Here is a 20,947-nt window from a genome sequence, read left to right on the forward strand (position 1 = left end):
AAGAGGGTGAGGAGGCCAAAGGAGGGATTCTGCTCCCTCTGTGCCCTCGGCTTGGTGTCACCCAGCTCTGATGCCACAGAGGGGAGATGAAACGAGGATTGTCCCCCCTGCTGTTCCTGAAAAGGCTGGGGGGGGTGTAACGGGTGAAAAACGGGACGTGTGGAGGCTGCGTGGATGTGAAGTGGTGGCGACAGTCACAGCAACCACGCGAGCTGCGCGCGGACCCTCTGAAACATTGATTGGTGCCTCGGCCAGAGCCCCGGCTCTCCTGAACATGACAAACCCCCTCAATTTTTGTCCCCTGCTGCACCCAACCCCTTCTCGCTCCTCTCTGCCGGCCGCCCCCACCACGGCTGGGTTCAAGCCTCACGCGATGCCCCCGATGGCCACCGTGAAGTTCGTTGGGGCTGGGATGGCTGCCTGATCTCATCACCTTCCCCTTGGACACGGCCAAAGCGCTGCTGCAGATGAGCCGGGCTCCCCTGCCCTCCACCCCCCACATCCCACAGCCCCGGGCTGGGGGGGGGGGCGTCTGTGGTCACGTAAATCCTCTTCATCCCATTTTCTCCCCACACAGATTCAGGGGGAGGCGAAGCTCGCGGGTCAGGCGCAGTGCAAGGGGGTCTTCAGCACCATCACCACCGTGGGGAGGACAGAGGGACTCCGCAGCCTCTACAGGGGGCTGGTGGCCGGGCTGCAGCGGCAGATGACCTTCACCTCCCTCCGCCTCGGGCTGTACGACTGGGAGAAGCAGCCCCACACCAAAGGGTCACAACATAAGTCCCTGGACAGGGCGGGGGGCGGGGGGGGGGTGTCCTGCTGGGCAGCCCCTCCACGGGCACCAAAACTGCGCAGGATCGGGGTTTAGTCCTGATAAGAGTTGCAACGGGGTGATGGAAGCACTTCATGGGGGGATGGGTGATTTATATTTTTAAATATTCTTCTTCCCGCTCCCCACCTTGCCCGTACTCTCTCCAGGCGCCGGGCTGGGGAGCTGGCTGGTGGCTGGCTGCACCACGGGGGCCATGGTGGTGGCCTCCCCCCAGACAACAGACGTGGTGAAGGTGCAGTTCCAAACTGTCAGGGAGGGTGGTCGGTGTTACCAGGGCTCCGTAGATGGCCACAGGACCATCGCCAAGCAGGAGGGTGTCCATGGGTTGTGCAGAGGTGGGTGCAGCCCCCAGGGAGCACGCCGGGATGGCTCCGGCACCGTGGCCCTGAACGCTCTGGTCCACGCAGGACCGTCCCCCAACAGCACTCGCAGCGCCATAGTGAACTGCGCTGAGCTACGATCTCACCCAGGTGAGACCTACGATCCCACCCAGGACACGCTGCTCCAATCCCACCTCAGGCAGGGTGGGGGCCCCAGCTCTGCTGTGGAGGCACGGCCGGGGCTGCGGCCGATTTCCATCGCGAGCATCCACCCCGTGTAGGGAGGGAGCCCCTGGGTTGTGTCCCTAAAATAATCCAGGCTCATAAATCCCACCACAGCTCTTTCTGGTCAGAAAGCGTCCCCTGCCACTTCGCCTCTGCCTTCAGGGACACTTTCTGGGCCACGCTCATTGTCTCCCCCGTGGACGTGGTGAAGACGAGGTACATGAACGCGGCTCCAGGCCAGTACAGGAGCGTCGGGAGCTGTGCCCTCACCCTGCTGAGAAATGAGGAGCTCGAGGCTTTCTACAAGGGGTGAGTAGGGGTTTGCCACCCTTTTCTCTCCTCTTCCAAAACGTAGGCACTTCTGGGGTGGAGGCACCATCACTCTGGGATGGCATGTGATGACCTTGGCTGCTGCGGGAGGTTCGTGCCCTCGTTCCTGCAACTCGGCTCCTGGAACACCGTGACGTTCGTCACCTACGAGCAGCTGAAACGGGGCCTGATGGCCACGCGTGGCTGGTAGGATGTCCCCTCCTGAGCCCAACGCTGCCATCACCACCTTCCCGGTGGTGCCTCACTCGCAGACACTGAAGGGGATCACATCTGCGAGGCGCCCACCAAGGAGAAAGCTGTAGTGCGTGCAGTGAGAATTTGAGTAAATCTTGTGGTCTTTTCTTCCCTGGTTTTGGTCTTTCGCTCATCACCCTGCGCACAGTCACCCCCAAACCATCACTGTTGCCACGCACATGACAGTACTCCAACCCCCCCAAAATCTTCCATCTCCCTCCGCATCGCTGTGGTGCTGCTGCCATGGGGTGGCAGCTATGGAGAAGAGTCTGGAAAGCAACACGGATCCGAGTTCCCAGGGGAAACAGCCTCAAGGGTGCTGTGTTTTAGGGTGCTCGGTGCTGGGAACAACCTCTGCCCGGTCACAGGGCCAGCCCCAGAGCTTTATTGGTGGGAGAAGAGCGGGAAGGTTGTTGTCCCCTAGGACAGGAGAGCGCTTTTCAAGAGCAGTTTCTTGTCACGCGTGAGCTTCTTGGGAAAGCAGATGTTGAAATATATGTGGAGGTCACCCTTGCGCCGGGGGTCCTGGAGCAGCGGCATCCCCTCCCCTGGCACCACTTTACAGTATTTGGGGCTGCAAAGCAAAGGAAGGGGCTGAGGAGCTGCAGGATGATCCTGACACGGGGGCCACCACACCGAGCCCCGACCTGCAGAGCCCCACGCACGCTTCTGAGCAGGTTTGTTAGGGCAGGTTTGCTCCTCCAGCCTCAACCGGTGGCCTGCCCTCCTCTTCCAGCCTTGTGTCCCCAGGGTTCCTTGCCCTGCGGGCTGTACCATCCAGCCCTCATCTCACCTCATTCCACCCACGCCAAGCCCTCTCCCTGCTTCTACCACCAGCAACACGGCCCCCAACCAGGCAAGTAGCTCACAGTGGGCAGTATCCACCTCCTCCCAGCTAGAATTCCCAGCCCTGAACCTGCTGGAAAAGCTTTTGAAGCACACCAGTAATCCAGGCAATGGGGACGTGCTTGGGAAGTGCTGAGTTCTTGCCAAGGAGGAACAGGCCAACGCTGAAGTTCCTCCCAAACGCCCGTTCACCTCCTTGGCCACCAAGCTCTGCAGAAAGGCCCTGTCTGACCACTTGAGCCCACCAGGACCGGTCTTTTGCCCCACGGCACTTACTCCACGATGTCGTTGATGGGGATGTTCAGCAGCCTCCCGTCCAGCGTCCTCACCTCCACCATGCAGCCAACCAGCGCCTGCAAGGCACAGAGAGCAGCACCCGGAGCTGCATTTACAGCCCCTGAGGGAAAACGTAAGCTGGGGCTGGCTCCGTCCCCTCGTTTGGCTCTTTACCTTTCCCAGGGGGATGGTGGCAACGTAAGTGAGGTTGTCGTTGTCTCTCTTAAACCTCGGGTGGATTTTCTCTTGGACGACGAAGGTGATATCAGCTGGAATGACATTTGGGCCCTAAAAATCAAGGAAAACAATAAAGATACCTGGAAATGGTTTGGTGTAACCCCAACGATTTTACACAAGAAAAAGTGACACAAATGCCTGCCCCTTTGTTGCTCCTTTCAGCTGGCTACGGAGAAGGGAAAGGTATTTTCTTCCTTTAAGGAAAAAACAACAACAAAAAGAAGTCTTTGATAAGATTCATGCTAAGCCAAGGGAAATCAGACTGAGTTTCACAAAGGTGATGCCAGGCAAAAGAATCACTCTTTTCAATTAGTTTTTATCTATCCTAAGGAAAATCCAGGCAGGAAGGGCTCCTTAGAGTGTTTCTGAGAACAATAATTAGCCTGAATTAGCCATTAGCCACACCACCAACTGCCCACAGCCTGCCGAAATAGGAAACCTGCAAAGAGCGTGTGGTCGGTTCTGAGGAAATCTGGCCCAGAACATCCCACCACCGTCATTACCTGGTCTCCTTCCTTCTCGAAGGTGATCCTGGTGCCCTGCTTCCACCCCGGCTGCACGTCGATCGTTAAGATCTTATCTCTGATAGTGCTGGTTTGACCATCTTCATTCATCACCTGGAGGGTGGATGGAAGGAATTAGAAGAGCTGGGTCCTGTCCGGAGAGGTGGGTCTGAGACCAGGTGGGAGCTCAGCTCTGCTCTGTCATCAGAGCAGCCAGCACCAGGCGCTGGAGTCCATCCATGGCAGCGGTGAGCCCCCAGATGGATCACGACCCTGCGGTGACAGACACAGTCCCACACACGGGGCAGGCACACCCTGGGCAGCTACCCAGTCTGTCATAGAATCGGAGAATGGTTTGGGTGGGAATGGACCTTTAAAGCCCATCTAGTCCAACCCCCCTGCCATGGGCAGGGACATCTTCAACTGGAACAGGTTGCTCAGAGCCCCGTCCAACCTGGTCTGGAATGTTTCCAGGGATGGGGCATTTCCCACCTCTCTGGGCAACCTGGGCCAGGGGCTCACCACCCTCACAGCCAAGAATTTCTGCCTCAGATCTCAGCTCAATCTACCCTCTTGCAGTGGAAAACCCTTCCCCCTCGTCCCATGGCTCCCCTCCCTCATCCAGAGTCCCTCCCCAGCTTTCCTGGAGCCCCTTGAGGGACTGGAAGGGGCTCCAAGGTCTCCGCAGAGCCTTCTCTTCTCCAGGCTGAACCCCCCCAACTCTCTCAGCCCGTCCTCCCAGCAGAGGGGCTCCAGCCCTCCCAGCATCTCCGGGGCCTCCTCTGGCCCCACTCCAGCAGCTCCGTGTCTCTCCTGTGCTGAGGCCCCAGAGCTGGAGGCAGCACTGCAGGGGGGTCTCCCCCGAGCGGAGCAGAGGGGTAGAATCCCCCCCCTTGCCCTGCTGCCCACGCTGCTGGGGATGCAGCCCAGGCTGTGGGGAGCTTTCTGGGCTGCCAGCGCACATTGCTGGCTCATCCAGCTCTCCATCCACCTGTACCCCTAAGTCCTTCTCCACAGTGACATCCCGTTTAGGGGGATGTCAGCCCCCTAAGGTACAACACCAAGAGGTGATCTATGACACTGAGGTGCCCAAAGAGAGGGGTTTTTAACCGCTCTGCTCATCCAGCTGCATGCAAGGTGGCAGAGAGGAGAGCAAGGACAGCTCACACTACGCAGCAGAGTGGCTGCGGGAACAAGTTGGGACAGATCAAGTAGGAGAAACTCAGGGCTGGAACCAGAAGATCGGGACAGTGAAAGGGGTGGGGGGCGTGGATACAGGTCACTAAGAGCAGAAAGAAGACACAGCCCCATGTGAAAGTGAAACCAGGGGGAGCCCGGGAAATGCTGTGCTCCTCCATTCCTCTCTGAAATCAGTCCTTCCTTCCCATGAGCTGTCACATCACCCCTTATGTTGCATTCATAGAATCATAAAATGGTTTGGGTTGGAAGTGACCTTAAAGACCATCCAGTTCCACCCCCCTGCCCTGGGCAGGGACACCTCCCACCAGCCCAGCTTGCTCCAAGCCCCGGCCAACCTGGCCTTGAACCCCTCCAGGGATGGGGCAGCCACAGCTTCTCTGGGCAACCTGGGCCAGGGAATCACTACCCTCGGAGTGAAAAACGTCTTCCTATATCTAACCTAAATCTCTCCTCTTCTAGTTTGAAACCATTACCCCTTGTCCTATCACAACATGCTCTTGTAAAAAGTCCCTCTCCAGCTTTCTTGTAGGCCCCCTTCAGATACTGGAAAGCTGCAATAAGGTCTCCGCGGAGCCTTCTCTTCTCCAGGCTGAAACATTCCCTTTCCCAAGCCCAGAGAGGAAGGTACCGGTTCGAATCCTGCCAGCATTTGTGCTGGGTTTGGTTCAGATCCCTCCCCGCAGCACAAACATGGTGCCGTGGGCTGCCGAGCCCCCTGAGTGGGACCAGCCCCAAAGTCTCACGCTCTGCTGCCAACTCTCCTCTCCGAGAGGAGAGTCCAGCCCAAAATTCTCCCCTTCACCCCCACTGCCCCTACCCTGCGGGAGATCTTAATCTTCTTGGTGCAGCCGTAGAACAGGTCTTCAAGGGAGAGGTAGAGATCCCGCACAATCGGAGGGTCTTGCTTCATTGCTCCTCGTCCTCGCAGCCCTCCGAAGGGCAGGATCAACTCCGAGCCATCCTCAGCAAAGAACTCTGCGTGAGAGAGCAGAGACGGGGTCACCTCACTCGGATCCGAGGTCGGGGGAGTCCCCTGGGGTCTGCTTATCATAGAAGCTGAGCACCCCAAATATGCCACCCAAAAACCTCCCACCTGCTTCTGCCTGGGACCACCTTCCTCCTCCAGCTGAAATGTTTGCTTTTTTCCGGAAGCGTGTTTATCTTGCTTACATGTTAATGGCAGTCTCGCCAACCTGACCCCTCTTTTTGATGGAAATCCTCCAAGAAAAGGGTCACAAGAATAGCTGGGGAGAGCTGACAGCTTGAACATGCACTCCCAAGCCTCTCGCCCACCTGAAACTGGGGGAAGTCAGGATCTAACCTCCAAGCACTGGGGACCAGCAGCACCAGAGGGACCTGGAAGTAGCTGGGCAGGGAAACATTCCCATAAAGCATTAAGCTCAGAGCTGGCAGTGGCCATGGCATCACAGTAGCCACAGATGAAACCCTGGGACACTCCCAGACCCCCTCCATCTACCTGCAAAGGGGTTGTCTCCACCAAAGAACTCCCTGAAGACTTTGTCAGGGTTGTTGTGAAACACGTAGCCAACGGTCCAGGGGTTCTCGCCACCGAACTCCAAGGGAATGCCACCTTTGAGCCCCTCTTCTCCAAACTTGTCGTAGATGCCTTTCTTCATGGCTTAGGGAAGAAGGAGGAGTTGGGAATGGGTCTCCCATGCTGGGGAAGAGCCTGAGATCCAGGCTTTGCTTAGGCGGAGGTTGGAGGAGATTCCCTGCCACCTCGAGAACAAATTGGGATGGAAGCAGGAATACGTGCCAGCAATCGGCCTGGCTATCAGTCACAGAGCTGATGCCACCTCCCTGGGTGTGCCAGTGGGTTCAGAGCTCAGCACGCCCCCCGCAGAGCTGAGACGCTTCAGCCCCTCTCCAGCACCTCCCGCCCCTAAAATTCGTGGAAGAGAACTGTATCCCCACTTACGATCGCCGAGCACATCGTAGGCCTCCGCCAGCTGCCGGAACCTCTTCGGTGCCCAGGGCTCCTTGCATTTTAAAGGATGGTTCTTCAAGGCCAGTTTCCGATAGCTACGAAGGGAAAGGAAAGGAGGACCCAGCCTCGCAGCCATCCCCGGGGTGCCAGGACACCCCCAATCCCAGGCCGCTCCCTCACAGCTTCTCCCAGCCCCTTTTTTCCCCCCTCAGGCCCCTGCAGTGGGAAGCAGGGGGAGGCAAAGGGCAGCCATGGACAGGGCCTCCCCGACTTCCGACACCACCTCCCGCCCCGCCAGGACGCTCCCCCACCCCGGGGCTCCCCTCGCAAAGCCGAGGCCGCCCCTCACGCCTTCTTGATGTCGGCGTCCGTGGCGCCGCGGCCCAGCTCCAGCGCGGCGTAGTAGTCCTGCCCCATGGCGGCCGCCTCCCCCGTTGCTATGGTCACCGCGTCCCGAGAGGCATTTCCGGTCTCTGCCGCGCGGAGCACCATGGGAAGTGTAGTTCTTCCGGACCACTTCCGGACTCCGGCCAACCCCTCACACCGAACCACTACAACTTTTGTTATATTTTTTTTTTTTTTTAAAATAATTTTTCTTGGAAAATTTCTTTTCCACACAGGGGTTGTCAAAGCAGTTGCTTTATTTCAGTCCACGCTGCGACACAATCCCCCTTCATCACCCCCCACCCCTAACTTATTTTTATTATTTTTCCCCCCTAGAAACAGCAGTTTTTCCGCAGTGAAAAAAAAAAAAAATAAAAATTGTTGCAACACAAGATCCTCTCCAACTCCTCGGAGTCGCTCTCCAAATTACAAATGATCACAGTTGTGTTGTAGTAAGAAATATTACCTGTCACCAAACACCTCTGTATAGAGCCTGGCCATCACAACAGCCTCAGAAATTCTATATACACATCTCAAACACCCTGTACAGGAAAATAAGATTGGAAGAGCTATTTTGACACATTTCTCCACTATATTCGGCTGATCCAAACACTTAAAGGTCAGAAAGTTGGTATCTCCTCACTATCCCGTCTCTGCAGCACGTGTAAATTTGCTTCTCCCACGAAGCGACCTGAAAAAGAGGAGGGGGAAAAAATATCAGTATTTAAGCACAGTAACAACCCCAAGTGACAGTTAGAAGTAAAATTCTCAGAGATCAGTTTTCCTTTTGGACTTTCACAGAGGGAAGAGGAGGTGAGCATCCCCTGAAACGGCATTCGCAGGTTTTAAGGGACAATTCAAGGTTTCACCAGGAGCAGGTTAAGGGCTCACATAAGGGTTCTTCTGCCAGATCCGACAGGGAAAATAACTTTCCTCAGAATTTTCTCGTGTTTTGCTCACGCCAATGAGTTGTATGGCTCAAATCTCAGCCTTCATGCGAGGTTGAGTGTTATCTTAGAACGTGTGTGTTGACTAGGAGAGGGGGAACCGGACCGCAGAGCTGGAACGGGTTAAAAACAAGAGGCGATTTCCACCAGCGCTACCCGGTTGGGAGCCCAGGGAAGCCAGGGCACTCTCCCTGACCCGTGCAAGCACAGCGGGACGTCTGGAAACACAACAGCAAGACCCACTTGCTGGTCTCGAGTCACCAGGGGACAAGAGAAGACAGGCAGCCGGCTGCTGCTTTTACCCTGATGATCTTCCAACACAATTAATTCACACTTTTTTTTTTTTTTTTACAGAAACACAGTTCTGCCAGAGCTACTCCAACAACTGAGCTACTCCGCTGCTTCATTTTCGCTCCTGCACGACAGAGATAACACCAGCCTGTACCACAGAGGATTTGTTTATGCAAAATATTAAGATTATTCAGGTAGGAAAAAAAATAAGCTTAAAAGTCAACTGTGTGAAGGAACCTGTTGTGCAGGCTGACAAATCCCAAGATAAAGGCATCACCTTTCCCTACGCGCTTTATCTGGGGAGATACACCATATTCCTTACCTTGTACACAGGGTCGCAGTCAGCTTCTGTGAGGTCAAGGACATAATCAAGGTCTTGCTGAACGATAAAGCAGGTTCCATCACCTACATGAGCAGAAGAGATACCAAGTAAGGAAGGAACATCGGCCAATTAGTGAAATAAGCCATGCTCTTAATTACAAAGAGCACTAACAGGCCCATCAGAAACACCTGATCGCGGGGTATGGCGCGCCCAGGAAGAGGGAAAAGTGTGGTGAGGATGTCAGAGAAATGGGAAGAGGCTCTAATCACTGAGAGGCAACTTAGAGGAACACAGGAGGAAAAAAAAATAAAAATCACAAGGCAAAACGCAACCGTATAATACAGCTCCTACTATGCCTGTTTGCCATGGACACTGCCCAGCCAGCCGGTGGTTATATGTAAGAGGGCAATACCCAAAGAGCACAAAACTCCTCGATTCGATTATACAATTTCTACTGGCACAACACAGCACTTGAGTTACCTTGGCTGGCAATAAATCCGTCTCGGTATGGGAGCAGTGAAAGCACTGGTGCTCCTGATCTATGGATGACCTGGATCGGAGAACTAGAAAAAGGAGCAGAAACAAGGGATGAGTATTACGGTCTACAGCGAAGAGCCCATTCCAATGTGCAAATACTGAAAGAAGAATGTGAGATCATGGTTAAAAGACACATGAGGAGAACATACAGGACATGGGGACTTTATCAGTGGTTAGCAAAGAGTGTCTGTCCTCTAGAAGAAGACAGAGCTCAGCACTAGTTTTCCTGCAGATGTTACCAAAGGATGGCAATGGGAGTAGCTAGCAGGTGAACATCAGCACATCTCCATGGATTATACACAGGGATTATCCTTGCCAAGGCACAGACAAAAGCTTGGAGCTCACCCAGCACAAAAGACTCTTCTGACTTTGGTGCCAGCCCCTCCAGCCCCCACCCAAAAGCACCATCTGGATGCTTCCCTGCTCAGAGCTCGCCTTTGACACTAATAAAAAACAACTTAGAGCAGTTCTTGCCCTCAGTGACAGCTCAGTTCCAGTCCTGTGCTGGAATGAGGATAAGGGTGAATGCCAGGATCCTACAAAGACGCTTAAGTCTCACCAGGGAAGGAGAGGAAAGGGCTGTGCTTTTGGTGGCAGGAATGTTTTCTGTTAAATCTGTCTACATATATAGGTACACAGACTATACATAATTACACAGATATTCATATATAACATAATATGCACAGTATATGAACATAATTTTTTATATATACACACATAAAAAGCAACAATCTACAAGGTAAGGCTACGCCAAGAGCAGCCCTGGTCACAGATCAAGGCTGAAAAGCTTTTCTGTAACTAAAGAAACTTGCACAGAGCCCATAATCTTTGAGGAGGCACTTGCCAGAGAACATCCCATTAGATCACCAACCTGTGCAAAGTATCCTCCCTCCCCAGGGCTCCCCAAGTGAAAGAGACAGCTGCAAGAGGCTCAGAAGCTCATGATGCCACGGCTTGGGCTGTATCCGTCCTTTCGAAGGGGCATTGCCTGCGAGCACCCTCAACCTGGCTCTCTTTCCCAGCCAGAAAATTAGTTGCCGTTTAACTACTTGCAGGCCCAGGCACTCACTCACTTTGTGTTTCTCACATCCAGCTGATATATGTTCCCATCCTGGGTCCCCGCTAGGATATAGGTACTCGAGAGGAATGCGCAGCAGTTGAAGGCATCGGATCCCACAAAGAGGAACACCTGAGAATACAGGAACAAACGCAAGTGTCAGACACTCTCAGATGAGGACACAGGACACCCAGGAGAAGGAAGCAATAATTTATTTCTAAGTCAGTAAATTCTCTTCCAGCAAACCCAGAGCTAGGTTAATAATCCCTCAGCTCTGCTCCTAGACATGCGGGACAACAGTGCTCCAGGATCAGTCTTGCCAAGTCAGCAGAGACAGTGCAATCAGTGAACGCTCCTGGGTCTTCTTTGGAGAAAGCGTGTGCCACACAGTGCCAGACAAACCAACGCTGAGCTCAGATTAATCTTCAGACACCCACGGAGCAGCGAGACCAGATCTGCATGGCAGGCTGGCACAGGCCACTCCTTCCTCCAAGAGCCACCGTCATTGCTACAGAGGCTGTGAGCTTTTTCCAGGTGAGCCCTTGCCATCTCACTGACCAGCCTTGGTGAGCATTATCTGTTCCACCCAAATTTTACTCGCCACAAACACCACAAGCAGTTCAATCTGCTACGTCATCAGGAGCTCCTGTCCTACAGTCCAGGATGGTCCTGATAAGAACTTCATTACCTGAGATTTACCAACTCTCATCTCCCTTTGCCAAGAGGAGGGAGATGGACAGGCAACCACCTGTGGTTCCCTTCACACATTATGTAAAACACCTGCCAGAACAAACAGTAACTTTCCACCTTGGCTGCATGAGACTGCCTGCAGTTCCTGCATTCACGATGACATCTACTGGCCACCGTTTAAATACTCTTCCCCATACCTGGGTTAAATTAGTGAGCAATTCTTACTCCTCAAACCCCCACATAAAAATCTGGCCAGTAGGAAGGAGAGAAAACATCCCTTTATTGTACTAGGTTTTAGTTTCTCCGCCATGGAATACGTAGCGGGGAGAACACCGCAGTGTAGAACCTCAGCCAAAGGCCAGACAGATCAGCCCTCCCCTGCCGCCAGCCTGGCTGTCCCTTTCTGCGCCACATGATGAACCTTATCAGGGGAATGGAACGGGATTGACACTAACCAGTTCACCCATCTAGGTTAGTTTTAACCTGGCTCAATTCCTCAGCCCGGTACTCTGCACAGCCATGTGAATGGCAGCTTACAAGCTGAGGAGCTGCTGCAGCAGAAGGGACTGATGCCTCGGAACCAATTTTATATCAGCATCTCAGAGCACTCTCCCAGGCAAGTACTTCTGATAGCCCCAGCCTCCTTACCGGCTGCCTGCTCTGCAGTCCCACTCCTTGAAGCTTCTTGTCTTCTCGAGCCAGCAGCAGGATTTTCCCTTCTGTCCCAACTTCACGTTCACCTGACAAAAGGACAACAGTTAATTCCAGCAGCAGATACGCAACGAGTCTTGATGGTACCAAAACGTGACAGTTTGGATCACCCCTGCTGAACCTGTAACAGCATTCCTCCATACGCTAAGAGACCAGATGCAGCAAGGCAGGCCAGTAACCAAAGAGATCCCAGTTTTAAACTGCTGGGTAAGGCTCAGTTCTTCTGCAGGACTGGAGTGGTCTCTTCTGGTCACCCTAGTTCCCTTCCCTAGGTGGTATAAGGGCACACAGCAGCATGCCATGCACTCAGGATTATTTGTGACAGACCTAAGTAGTTTAGGACAGGGGAATGAAGATGAATTTTAAGGGAAAGATCCTTACTAGGAGCTTTTTCAGGCGTGCCCAGGTTCAGTGAGTTGTCAGCAGTGCCCACAGCGATGCCGTTGACCGGAGAGCCGCAGTCAGCGATGACACCCAGACAGGCGGATTTTCCACAGTCCCAGAGGCGGGCAGTGCCGTCTCTAGAGCAGGAAAGGACATTTCTTCCACGATCCACAATGGCAGTGTCCAAAATACCTACATCAAGGCAAAGGCTGTGTTCAAACAGACGGCACAGAAGGCAGGTAGACAAAGCACCTCATTTCCCAAGGCAAATCCAACTACAAGCCCCAAGCCACTGTCCCCAGACTGCCACCAGTCACACGGTCAAACTGTGTGGGGTGCAACGTGGGGCAGCATCTAGAAAGGGGTGTATGAGGAAGGCAGCAGCTCCCAGCAAACCCTACAGAGCAGGAGCTGCCACCTGGCACAAAGGTAAGATATTACCAATAAAATGACCAGCAACGCCTCAGACTGAACTGATACCGCAGCTGCTGCCAAGTTTCCACCTCCAAAATTAACCTCTAACTTGGGCAGAAAACAGTCTGGCCCAGCACTCATAGAACTTTGATAAGTCCAGCTCTGGATAATCCCCAAAGCTGTGTGGGGCAAGCAGCATCCATGTTATCCAGCTACAGCAATATCAACAGAGCAGTCTTCGCAGGTGCTAACATCCCCTAAATACTTCATTTCACTGTGATGTTGAGTCTAGACCTGAAAAAATGATGCAGTGGGTTTTTTTTTGGAAGGGAACAGTCAGACGGTTAGAAGATTTAATTGATGCTTTCCCTACAGAAGCAGTCATTAAAAAATAACAAGCTCAAATGACAGGGGCAAGCCAAGCAAACTGACAGCAGCAGTTTGGGCTGGAGTTATAAGCAGTGAATAAAGTCAGCTTCAGAGCCTTTAGGAGCCAGCCAGCATCGTTCTGACCAAAGCTCTGTTACACCGCCTGCCACGTTTTGTTTACGGGACATTTGCGGCAAAGTACTTTGAGTCCACACAAACACATCACGTGATAACAACGGCAGGTTCAGCGCAAGACAAATTTTAAGTTAATCAAGTTTCGGGCAGCCAGCCACAGGGCTTATTAACCTTTTCAATAAAGCCTTGCACCTTGCGAGACAGGGAAAAACAGGAGCCTGTACAGAGCAGTTAATTGCTCAAAGAGGAGAAAATCTGGAGGAGGGTTTTGGGCATCTGATCTCCACACAAATGCAAAACTCACTTGGACTTGCTCACGACCACCCAAGCATTCAAGTTGGCATCCCTTAGGAAGCAACCGCCTGCCATGACAAGACAGCACTACCGGCCACTGTGCTCTGGGGAGGGTGTAAACAGGAGTAAAATGGCAGCTTGCTTAAGCATTACGTATAAATCCACACTGCTTCCAAACAAGGGGTTCTGGCAACGAAATCTTCTTTCCAGAGATTAACAGAGGCTCTGTCCAGAAATTGCTTCGATCACAGCTCTCAGGAACCTTTCCGAGCAGCTCATTTTCCATCCCTTGTAGTTCTTCTCTGGGACTAACTGTCAATTGGAGGAGTTTGTAGTGTGGACCCTGACGACAAGGAACAGCATTCAGCTCACCACATAAGGTGGCCAGTGCATCCTCTATGTTGAGGACACACAGAGGGTGAAGAATTTACTCTCATTTTCAGCAGCAAGACAATCAGCAGGGGCAGAGGGGAACATCTGGCCTCAGTATAAGGGTGAACAAGCTTATTATAGAATCATAGAATGGTTCGGGTTAGGAGGGACCTTAAATTATTGCAAGCCTTCTTAAGAAATAATCACTTAAGTATCCTTGCAGCTGCTCTTGCTGTGCCTTACTTTCAACAGCACGTGTCCTCGAGGCAGGTAACTGCCTGCCCGAGTTCTGCAAGTCCATAATAAACTGCTATATGCTTTACTGGTCAAGGAAAGAAGGAAAAAAAAAAAAAAAAAAAGGAAGAGGCTGTGGAGCAACTGAAGGTGAGCAGGATAATCTGGGTGCGAGCAGGCTGCATTCCCAGTGCAGGCAGCAAACCTACTGAATTGCAAGTCAGAGCTCTGGAGAGCTAAGACTGCCTTGGAGGAGCAGAATGTCCTCTGCCTCCACCTCTGGCACTCACAACAGGCTAACGGACTGCATCCTCCCTCTTTTAACCTTAATTAATGAAGAAAACACAGGTCAGTGAGAGAAATAACTTCATCTGCCTAATACAACTACGACCTATCTTTTTATTCAAGTTCTGGGAGCTTGGAAAAGATACTCCAGACATCTAATACAAATGCACAGCACAAAGTGCAGCAGGCTGATGACTGAACATTAGCCCTCAGACGCAAGGCAATTATACACATGGCAGATCAAGCATTTTAAAGGCTAAGTACTCTGTACCTCCTTTGTGACCTTTAAATGTTACTACGCAGCTGGCATCTTCTGCTGACCAGATCTTTAGCTGGGCATCCATTCCCCCACTCAGAACCACGAGGCCCGATGGGAAAAACCTGCAACAATTCACATCATACACATGGCCTTCCAATTGTCTCTGGAAAAACAAAGAACTACGTGCTAGTTCCATTGTTAGAACCCTTACGCCGAGCAATTTTTGAGCTATGACACTGGAAAACTTGGGGTGACGCTGGAAAACTTCCCATGCAGGCAGAGGATTAAGCTCAAATCCTCTGAATTTGCATTCCTGCAATGGATTTCTCTGAGTTTGAGAGCTAGCAGGTACAATTTGTGCCTCCTTCTGCCATTTGAATAGCTAATTACATAGCAAAGAATACCACATTTGTTTTTAATAGCAGGTTAAATGTCTTTATCCTCTGCCAAACAAGCAGCTGACAGGTCAAGCTCCCCAAGAAACACCTTAACTGGGAAGGCAGCTAGACATACTGTGGTTAATACATCACAGGCAAGAGTCCTTTTCCTCATCTCTTCTCTACTGCAGAAATTCAGTGCTTGTACCACACAGATTAGGAGCTGTCAGTTACCTTCTGCATTCTAGCTGCCATCCCTGCTGTCATTCCTAAGTACCCACTCTCATTTTCACCCTGGGACTCCTCTCCGGATTGCTGAGCATCATTTCCCTTGGGAAAAGTCATGCTTTCCAACAGATTTGACTTAAAACCTCCAGGATGTCAAATTTCAATTAGGTTTTCAATCAAAATCCAGATTCTTGCCTGCCCTAGACCACAGAGTGTGGATAGCCTAACCACAGTCACGGCCGAGTGACTTCAGTAATGTCACAGACAACACACAACAAAGCCAGACGCTCTTACTCTTATTTCTCCGTTCGCAGCCTGCCAGATTTTCATGGTCCCATCTGTGCTGGTAGATACGCCAAGCCCTCCACCACTGGAAATATCAAGACAGGTAATCTGCAGAAGCATAAAAAACACCAAACATGAGCTTTGTATGACCCTGTATATAAGTATTTCTGCTCAAGAGACTAACTCTGTACTAGGGGAGACGGGCTAAGTACATCACTCAGCGCTATTGTCTCCCCGAGGCATACTGCTGGACTAATTTAAAACACCCAAAAGAGCTTCCATACTCCTAGCTAAACAGTTTTAGCCTGATAATATCCTAACATTTAAGCAAGGGCTTCACAGGCTTTCTCACCTCACTCTCTCTATATGTTTTATGAGATATTAATTAAGCCCTTAAGAAATCAAAAAACAAGTGGATCCCAAAGAGCAGGCTTTTTCTAGAGGACAAGGGCAGCAGAGAAAGTAATTCTCCTCAATTTATCTGTTTACACAGACTGCTGCATTCCTCCTTCAAGAGCAAGCTGATGTGGGCTGACCCGCAGCCACAGCTCAGACGAATGACTGGAACCTGGCACGAAGCACCCCAGTCTTCTTATTATAACTGCCACCAAATTTGACCAAGAAATTGTTATTCTCTGCCTGTGACTCTGCAGAGATCTGCAAAGCAGGGAGAAAAAGAAACGCTGAGTCAGAAGCCTGCACAGACAGCGGCTGTATTTCAGGCTTACCCCAGGTGAAGCAGAAATCCGGATTTTTCTGGCAACTCCAATACACAGATAAGAAATTGAGCTAACTGGCCAGCTTGAGAGCGCTCACAAGCCCACAAGACGTTGAGATATTTAGGAAGCCAACAGTACAGCCTAAATTTTCCTGAAACTCTGACTCAAGACTAGCTCCTTATGCAGGCAGGCTAACTCCTCACACGGCCTGTCACGCTAAGGTATTAACAACTGCTGGCTTCGCACAAACACGGGGAGAGCCGAATACTTTTGAAAAAGAGCAGCTGTTGAGCTTGTATTCTTGTAAAAGGGCAGCTTTTCCCATGATGCCAGACATTATTGCTGCCATTCGGGAAAGGCAGATGCATTTCAGTTGTGCATGGAATAAGATAACACGTATTCTAGCCTTGAAAGACACGACTACATCTTCCAAGTGACAGAGGTATTTCCAATACGGATTGCAGCAACACTATACAGGCTGAAAAAACAATTATATAGATTTTGTTAGAGCAAAGGTTAACATCAGTGTTGTATCCTGCAAAAAAACCCCAAAACTATCACAACTACATAGTGGAATAGCTGTCTCGTCTTGCAAGATTTGAATACTGGAGTCATACTGTATCACCTCCAAAAGCTTCCTAATAATTGCTTTTGCACTCCATGAATTAGAAGAAAATACTACAGTGGTAAAATCCACTGACAGAAATGAGAAATGCAGATCCACGATGAGAACTGCAGATCACACTTCCGTCGCCATTCCAATCCCACCACGACGAAGCACAGGTTTCTGGTCTTAACCTGCACAATCTGTCGGTGCGCTCGCAGGTCCCAACCACCTGGTCAGGTATGTAAGGGATGAGGCTGCTCACCTTCATCCCAGCCTTCAGATTAGCTGCTTTTCTGACCAATTAACTATTCTCAAACAGGACTGGGCTTTGTCCATCCTCTCGCAGGCGCTCAGCTTTAACTAGCGGCCAGCCTGAAGAGACAGTTGGATTTACTACCATTTCCGCAGGGAAATGCAAAGATACAAGTAGACTTTGCCAAGAAAGACGACAGCCTGAGATTTAAGGATGATGCCCTCAGGCAGGCCAAGTACATAACAGAACTGCATCAATCTCCAGCTGTTTCCAGATGTTAAGGAGGACATCCTATGGCATCCTATTGCTGCACATGCATCAGCCAGGGCTTGTGGGGACATGATATGCCTAACTTCAGTCGTAAGTTCTCCTATCCAAGCAAAAGTCGGACTAAACCGCCCTCCTGAAAAGCTCTGACAGCTCAAGTCACAGCTAATTTTAACACGGTGCAGTATCAACACTCAACCTCCACTTGAAAAAAAATCGGGAATTAAAACAGGATTTCATAAAATCGCCTAGCTGGAAAGGACTTTTCAGATCATCTAGCCTAACCATCAACCCAACACTGACAAAATCCACCACTAAACCATATCTCTAAGCACTATGTCTGCCCATCTTTTAAATACCTCCAGGGATGGTGCCTCAACCACCTCCCTGGGTGGCCTGTTCCAATGCTTGATAACCCTTTCAGTGTGAAAATTTTTGCTAATATCCAGGAAGACAGAAGATCTAAATAAGAATATTTAAATAAGAGCACAAGGTAATGGTTTAGTCGTTACAACAGTTATTAACTGCATTTACTTCCATATTGGTAATGTGAGAAATACATTGGTAACATGAGGGGCATTTTATACAACAAACCAATCTGTGGAAATTTGCTCTCTATTTTAAAAATAAAAGCCTGTGAAGGTCATTCAAGCAGGAATGAAAAGCCTCACTGACATTTGACGTATCTTCAAACTTTCAGCAGGGATATGTAAACAGGCAAGGCCAAGCATGAGTGCTCAGAAGAAGAGGCAGCAGGTAAAAAGGATAACTGGAGCTTGGTCCACACCGGCTTTAAACTCATCTACATACTAATAGATATTGCTTCAGCTGCTTTCCAGAGGAGAGATCTGCAGTGCAGCTGTAACCCATCACACCCATTTGACAGCAGACTAAACACTTACGCCTGCATTTCCATTTTGCTGTGCTTTGAATGTTGATTCCATTTATCACACAAAAAGGCAGCTGTGGACTCTTAAGCAGCACAAAGCTCAGAGAAGTGATTCACCTCTGTCTCCGGAGCTGCCTTACTGCCAAGCTCCTCTTAAAACAGCTGTAGAGATGCGGAACTGCCTTTATGTCAAAACGCACCTTGATTTATACCGCTTTTGAGCTTCGTTAATAGGGACTGGCTTTTCAACTTTTCAGCATTTTCAGCTGGGTTTATCACAACAATTTATGCAATAAATCATGAGACAAGGGTTCTAAAACATTTCTAGGAGCGTTCAGGGGACTCCCTTTAGGGCAGCCATTGTACCTGCAGGCTACACACTCCCTTGTCTCTGGGATCGTTTCTCCGTAGGGTTAAGTGTTCAGCCAAAGCTCAGACTACTTTCCAGTAGAGCCAAGTTCTTTTCACCGAAGAAATGAAATTTCAGGTCAGAGTCAGCCTTTCTGTATCACTGTTCAGTGAGGAGCCGTACTTCTTGCACCCCCAGATTGATGGGATGCAATAAGAAAGAATATTATTCAGACAAATGAGCAGGACTGCTTTTAAATAAGTGAGAAGTTAATGCAATTTATTTATTTTTTTAAAGACAAGCTGGGCCTTGTTGGTCTCTGAAATCCCACCAGGTCAAGATGAGTTTATGCAACGTTCAATTCCCAGCCCCGGAAACAGAAACTCATATGGCAAATATCAAAAACAGACAACTTCATTACATGGCAGCAAACAGACACTATAAACCAGGGATAGATTTGAACCGGTCAGAGATGAAGAGCTCAGTGCCTGGAACCTCTTATTTTTATCTTGGTTTTTCATACACTACTTCACACATCTTATTCTTTTACAGGAGGATCTGTCATGGCCTGAAGTGAGCAGAAATTAGATCACTCACAAGAAAACAGTCTACAGAATTCTAGATTTTGGGGGGTAAACTTAACCGTAACCAAGTTTCCTGGGTTTCTACAATCTGGTATGTTTTATTATCTAGTTCACACACAAAGTCATGCTGCAGGCCACCCCTCAGAACAGGCACGCAACAGTCAGAAACAAGTTGTGAAAGTTCATGGTCACTTTCAGTAATTTTCCACTCACTTCACAAGGTTACTTACACTTTTCTGATGAATTCTACAAAAAGTGGTGTACGGGGCCAGGAACTTTGTGGACACATTTTCGTGAGGACAAGAAATGAGAATGCTTTTCTAGGGGAGGAAAGAGAGGGGAAAAAGAATTAGAAGTGCTGAAACACAGAGGCTGCCAAAGCAGAGCTATGATCTTGACCTTGCTGTGATCTACCACAGCCTAAAGACTGATGGAGGGTGCAGCCTTGGGCTCGTCTCCATATGCTTCCTCAAGATGCAGGCCCCAGGTGGCGATGGTTGCTATGGCCGGGCCAGCCATGACACACAACCCCAGTTTGACTATGGGATGCTAGGGACCAGCTCCAGGGCACTGCACAGGTGGAAAGCCAAGGACAGATGGACAGAACCACGCAGGGGACTGGGCGACAGCTTTAGGCTGCTATCTTGAATGGCATAAGAGTATCATCCCTTCGTGTGTGGAAAGTAGTTACCGACCCCCGCTCCCCCTGAGCCCTGGCACCTTGGTGACTTCCCCAACCACGAAGCCCTCGGAGGCAGCGATGTCAGGGACACCCTCGGTGCTGAGCCCACGGCGGGTCAGGCTGCCGTAGAGCGTCGGCTTCCCTGCAGGGAGAGCAGCCATCAGCTCAGCCACCCCTCAGACCCCCCTGGAAATCACTTTCTCGTCACTCTCCCCTAAACCACAGGGCCCCCAGCCTCCCTCACCCCCTCTTAACCCACAGAGCATTCCCTCAACCACTCTCGGGTTGTTCTAAACCACAAGGCACTCCCCAACCACCCTCAGCCCCTCCTAAACCACATACCCCCCTGCAAGTGCCCTCACCCCTTCCTAAACCACAGGCCACCCAAAAAACCTTCCTCACCTCCTCCTAACCCACAGGAGACCCCTCCAGCCTCCCTCGCTCCCTCCTAACCACATGCTGCCCCCATCAACTGCCCTCACCCCCTCATAAACCACTGCCTCCCCAAAACCTCCCTCACCTCCTCCTAACCCACAGGGTCCCCCCCAAAACCTCCCTCATTTCTCCTGACCCACAGGGCCCCCTCCAACATCCCTCACTTCCTCCTCAACCAGAGGGCTCCCCTATCCATCCTCACCCCATCCTAACCCATAGGATCCCCCCAACCTCCCTCACACCCTCCTAAACAAACCACAGCCAACCGCCCTCACTCCCTCCTAACCCACAGGGTCCCCTAAGACCCCCCAGATACCCCTCAGCCCACCTTCCTCCCAGGCCTCCTCCGGCCTCTCAGCACTCACCAGGGCTCCGGCAGCTCAGCCAGGCCTCGCCCTCGTCCCTCCTGCGGAGAGAAAGAGCGGCGGTGAGTGCAAGGCAGGGGAAGGGGAGAGGGGCCAGGGGAAGGGAACCAGGCAGGCTATACCCACCTCAGCGCCTGGCTCCAGTCGCTCTGGATCCTCAGCGTCGCCGCCATCTTGCTGGGACACACGCACCCCCTTCCGCCTCTCTCCTTCCCGTCAGCCCCCGCGGGGAGGAAGCGGAAGCACGTCTTCCAATGAGAGAGCGCTCCCG

At 51.3% G+C, this 20,947-nt stretch overlaps 2 protein-coding genes across 5 annotated transcripts; both read right to left on the reverse strand.

The window, feature by feature from the left end:
• Positions 1 to 172: 172 nt before the first annotated feature.
• Positions 173 to 7,591, reverse strand: DNAJB13 (DnaJ heat shock protein family (Hsp40) member B13). Of its 2 annotated transcripts, none has more exons than XM_074572255.1 (8): positions 7,301 to 7,591; positions 6,943 to 7,046; positions 6,481 to 6,642; positions 5,821 to 5,978; positions 3,804 to 3,917; positions 3,238 to 3,351; positions 3,064 to 3,140; positions 173 to 2,515 (listed from the first exon to the last, which is right to left on the reverse strand). In XM_074572255.1, the coding sequence occupies exons 1-8, from the start codon at positions 7,441 to 7,443 to the stop codon at positions 2,362 to 2,364; spliced, it is 1,026 nt and encodes a 341-aa protein (XP_074428356.1). In that variant the 5' UTR covers positions 7,444 to 7,591; the 3' UTR covers positions 173 to 2,361. The 2 variants fall into 2 exon arrangements, with proteins under 2 accessions (XP_074428356.1, XP_074428358.1); XM_074572257.1 differs by having other exon boundaries at positions 217 to 2,515; positions 7,263 to 7,422.
• Positions 7,536 to 20,908, reverse strand: PAAF1 (proteasomal ATPase associated factor 1). Of its 3 annotated transcripts, none has more exons than XM_074572250.1 (12): positions 20,803 to 20,908; positions 20,677 to 20,717; positions 19,915 to 20,018; positions 19,425 to 19,514; positions 15,536 to 15,634; positions 14,649 to 14,799; positions 12,272 to 12,466; positions 11,828 to 11,919; positions 10,506 to 10,621; positions 9,376 to 9,458; positions 8,896 to 8,978; positions 7,536 to 8,026 (listed from the first exon to the last, which is right to left on the reverse strand). In XM_074572250.1, the coding sequence occupies exons 1-12, from the start codon at positions 20,847 to 20,849 to the stop codon at positions 7,949 to 7,951; spliced, it is 1,179 nt and encodes a 392-aa protein (XP_074428351.1). In that variant the 5' UTR covers positions 20,850 to 20,908; the 3' UTR covers positions 7,536 to 7,948. The 3 variants fall into 3 exon arrangements, with proteins under 3 accessions (XP_074428351.1, XP_074428353.1, XP_074428352.1); XM_074572252.1 differs by having other exon boundaries at positions 7,550 to 8,026; positions 20,640 to 20,717; positions 20,803 to 20,881; XM_074572251.1 differs by lacking the exon at positions 19,425 to 19,514 and having other exon boundaries at positions 7,550 to 8,026.
• Positions 20,909 to 20,947: the final 39 nt, after the last annotated feature.

The sequence above is a fragment of the Larus michahellis genome, chromosome 1 (genome assembly GCF_964199755.1).
Source record: "Larus michahellis chromosome 1, bLarMic1.1, whole genome shotgun sequence".
NCBI classification, from domain to species: domain Eukaryota; kingdom Metazoa; phylum Chordata; class Aves; order Charadriiformes; family Laridae; genus Larus; species Larus michahellis.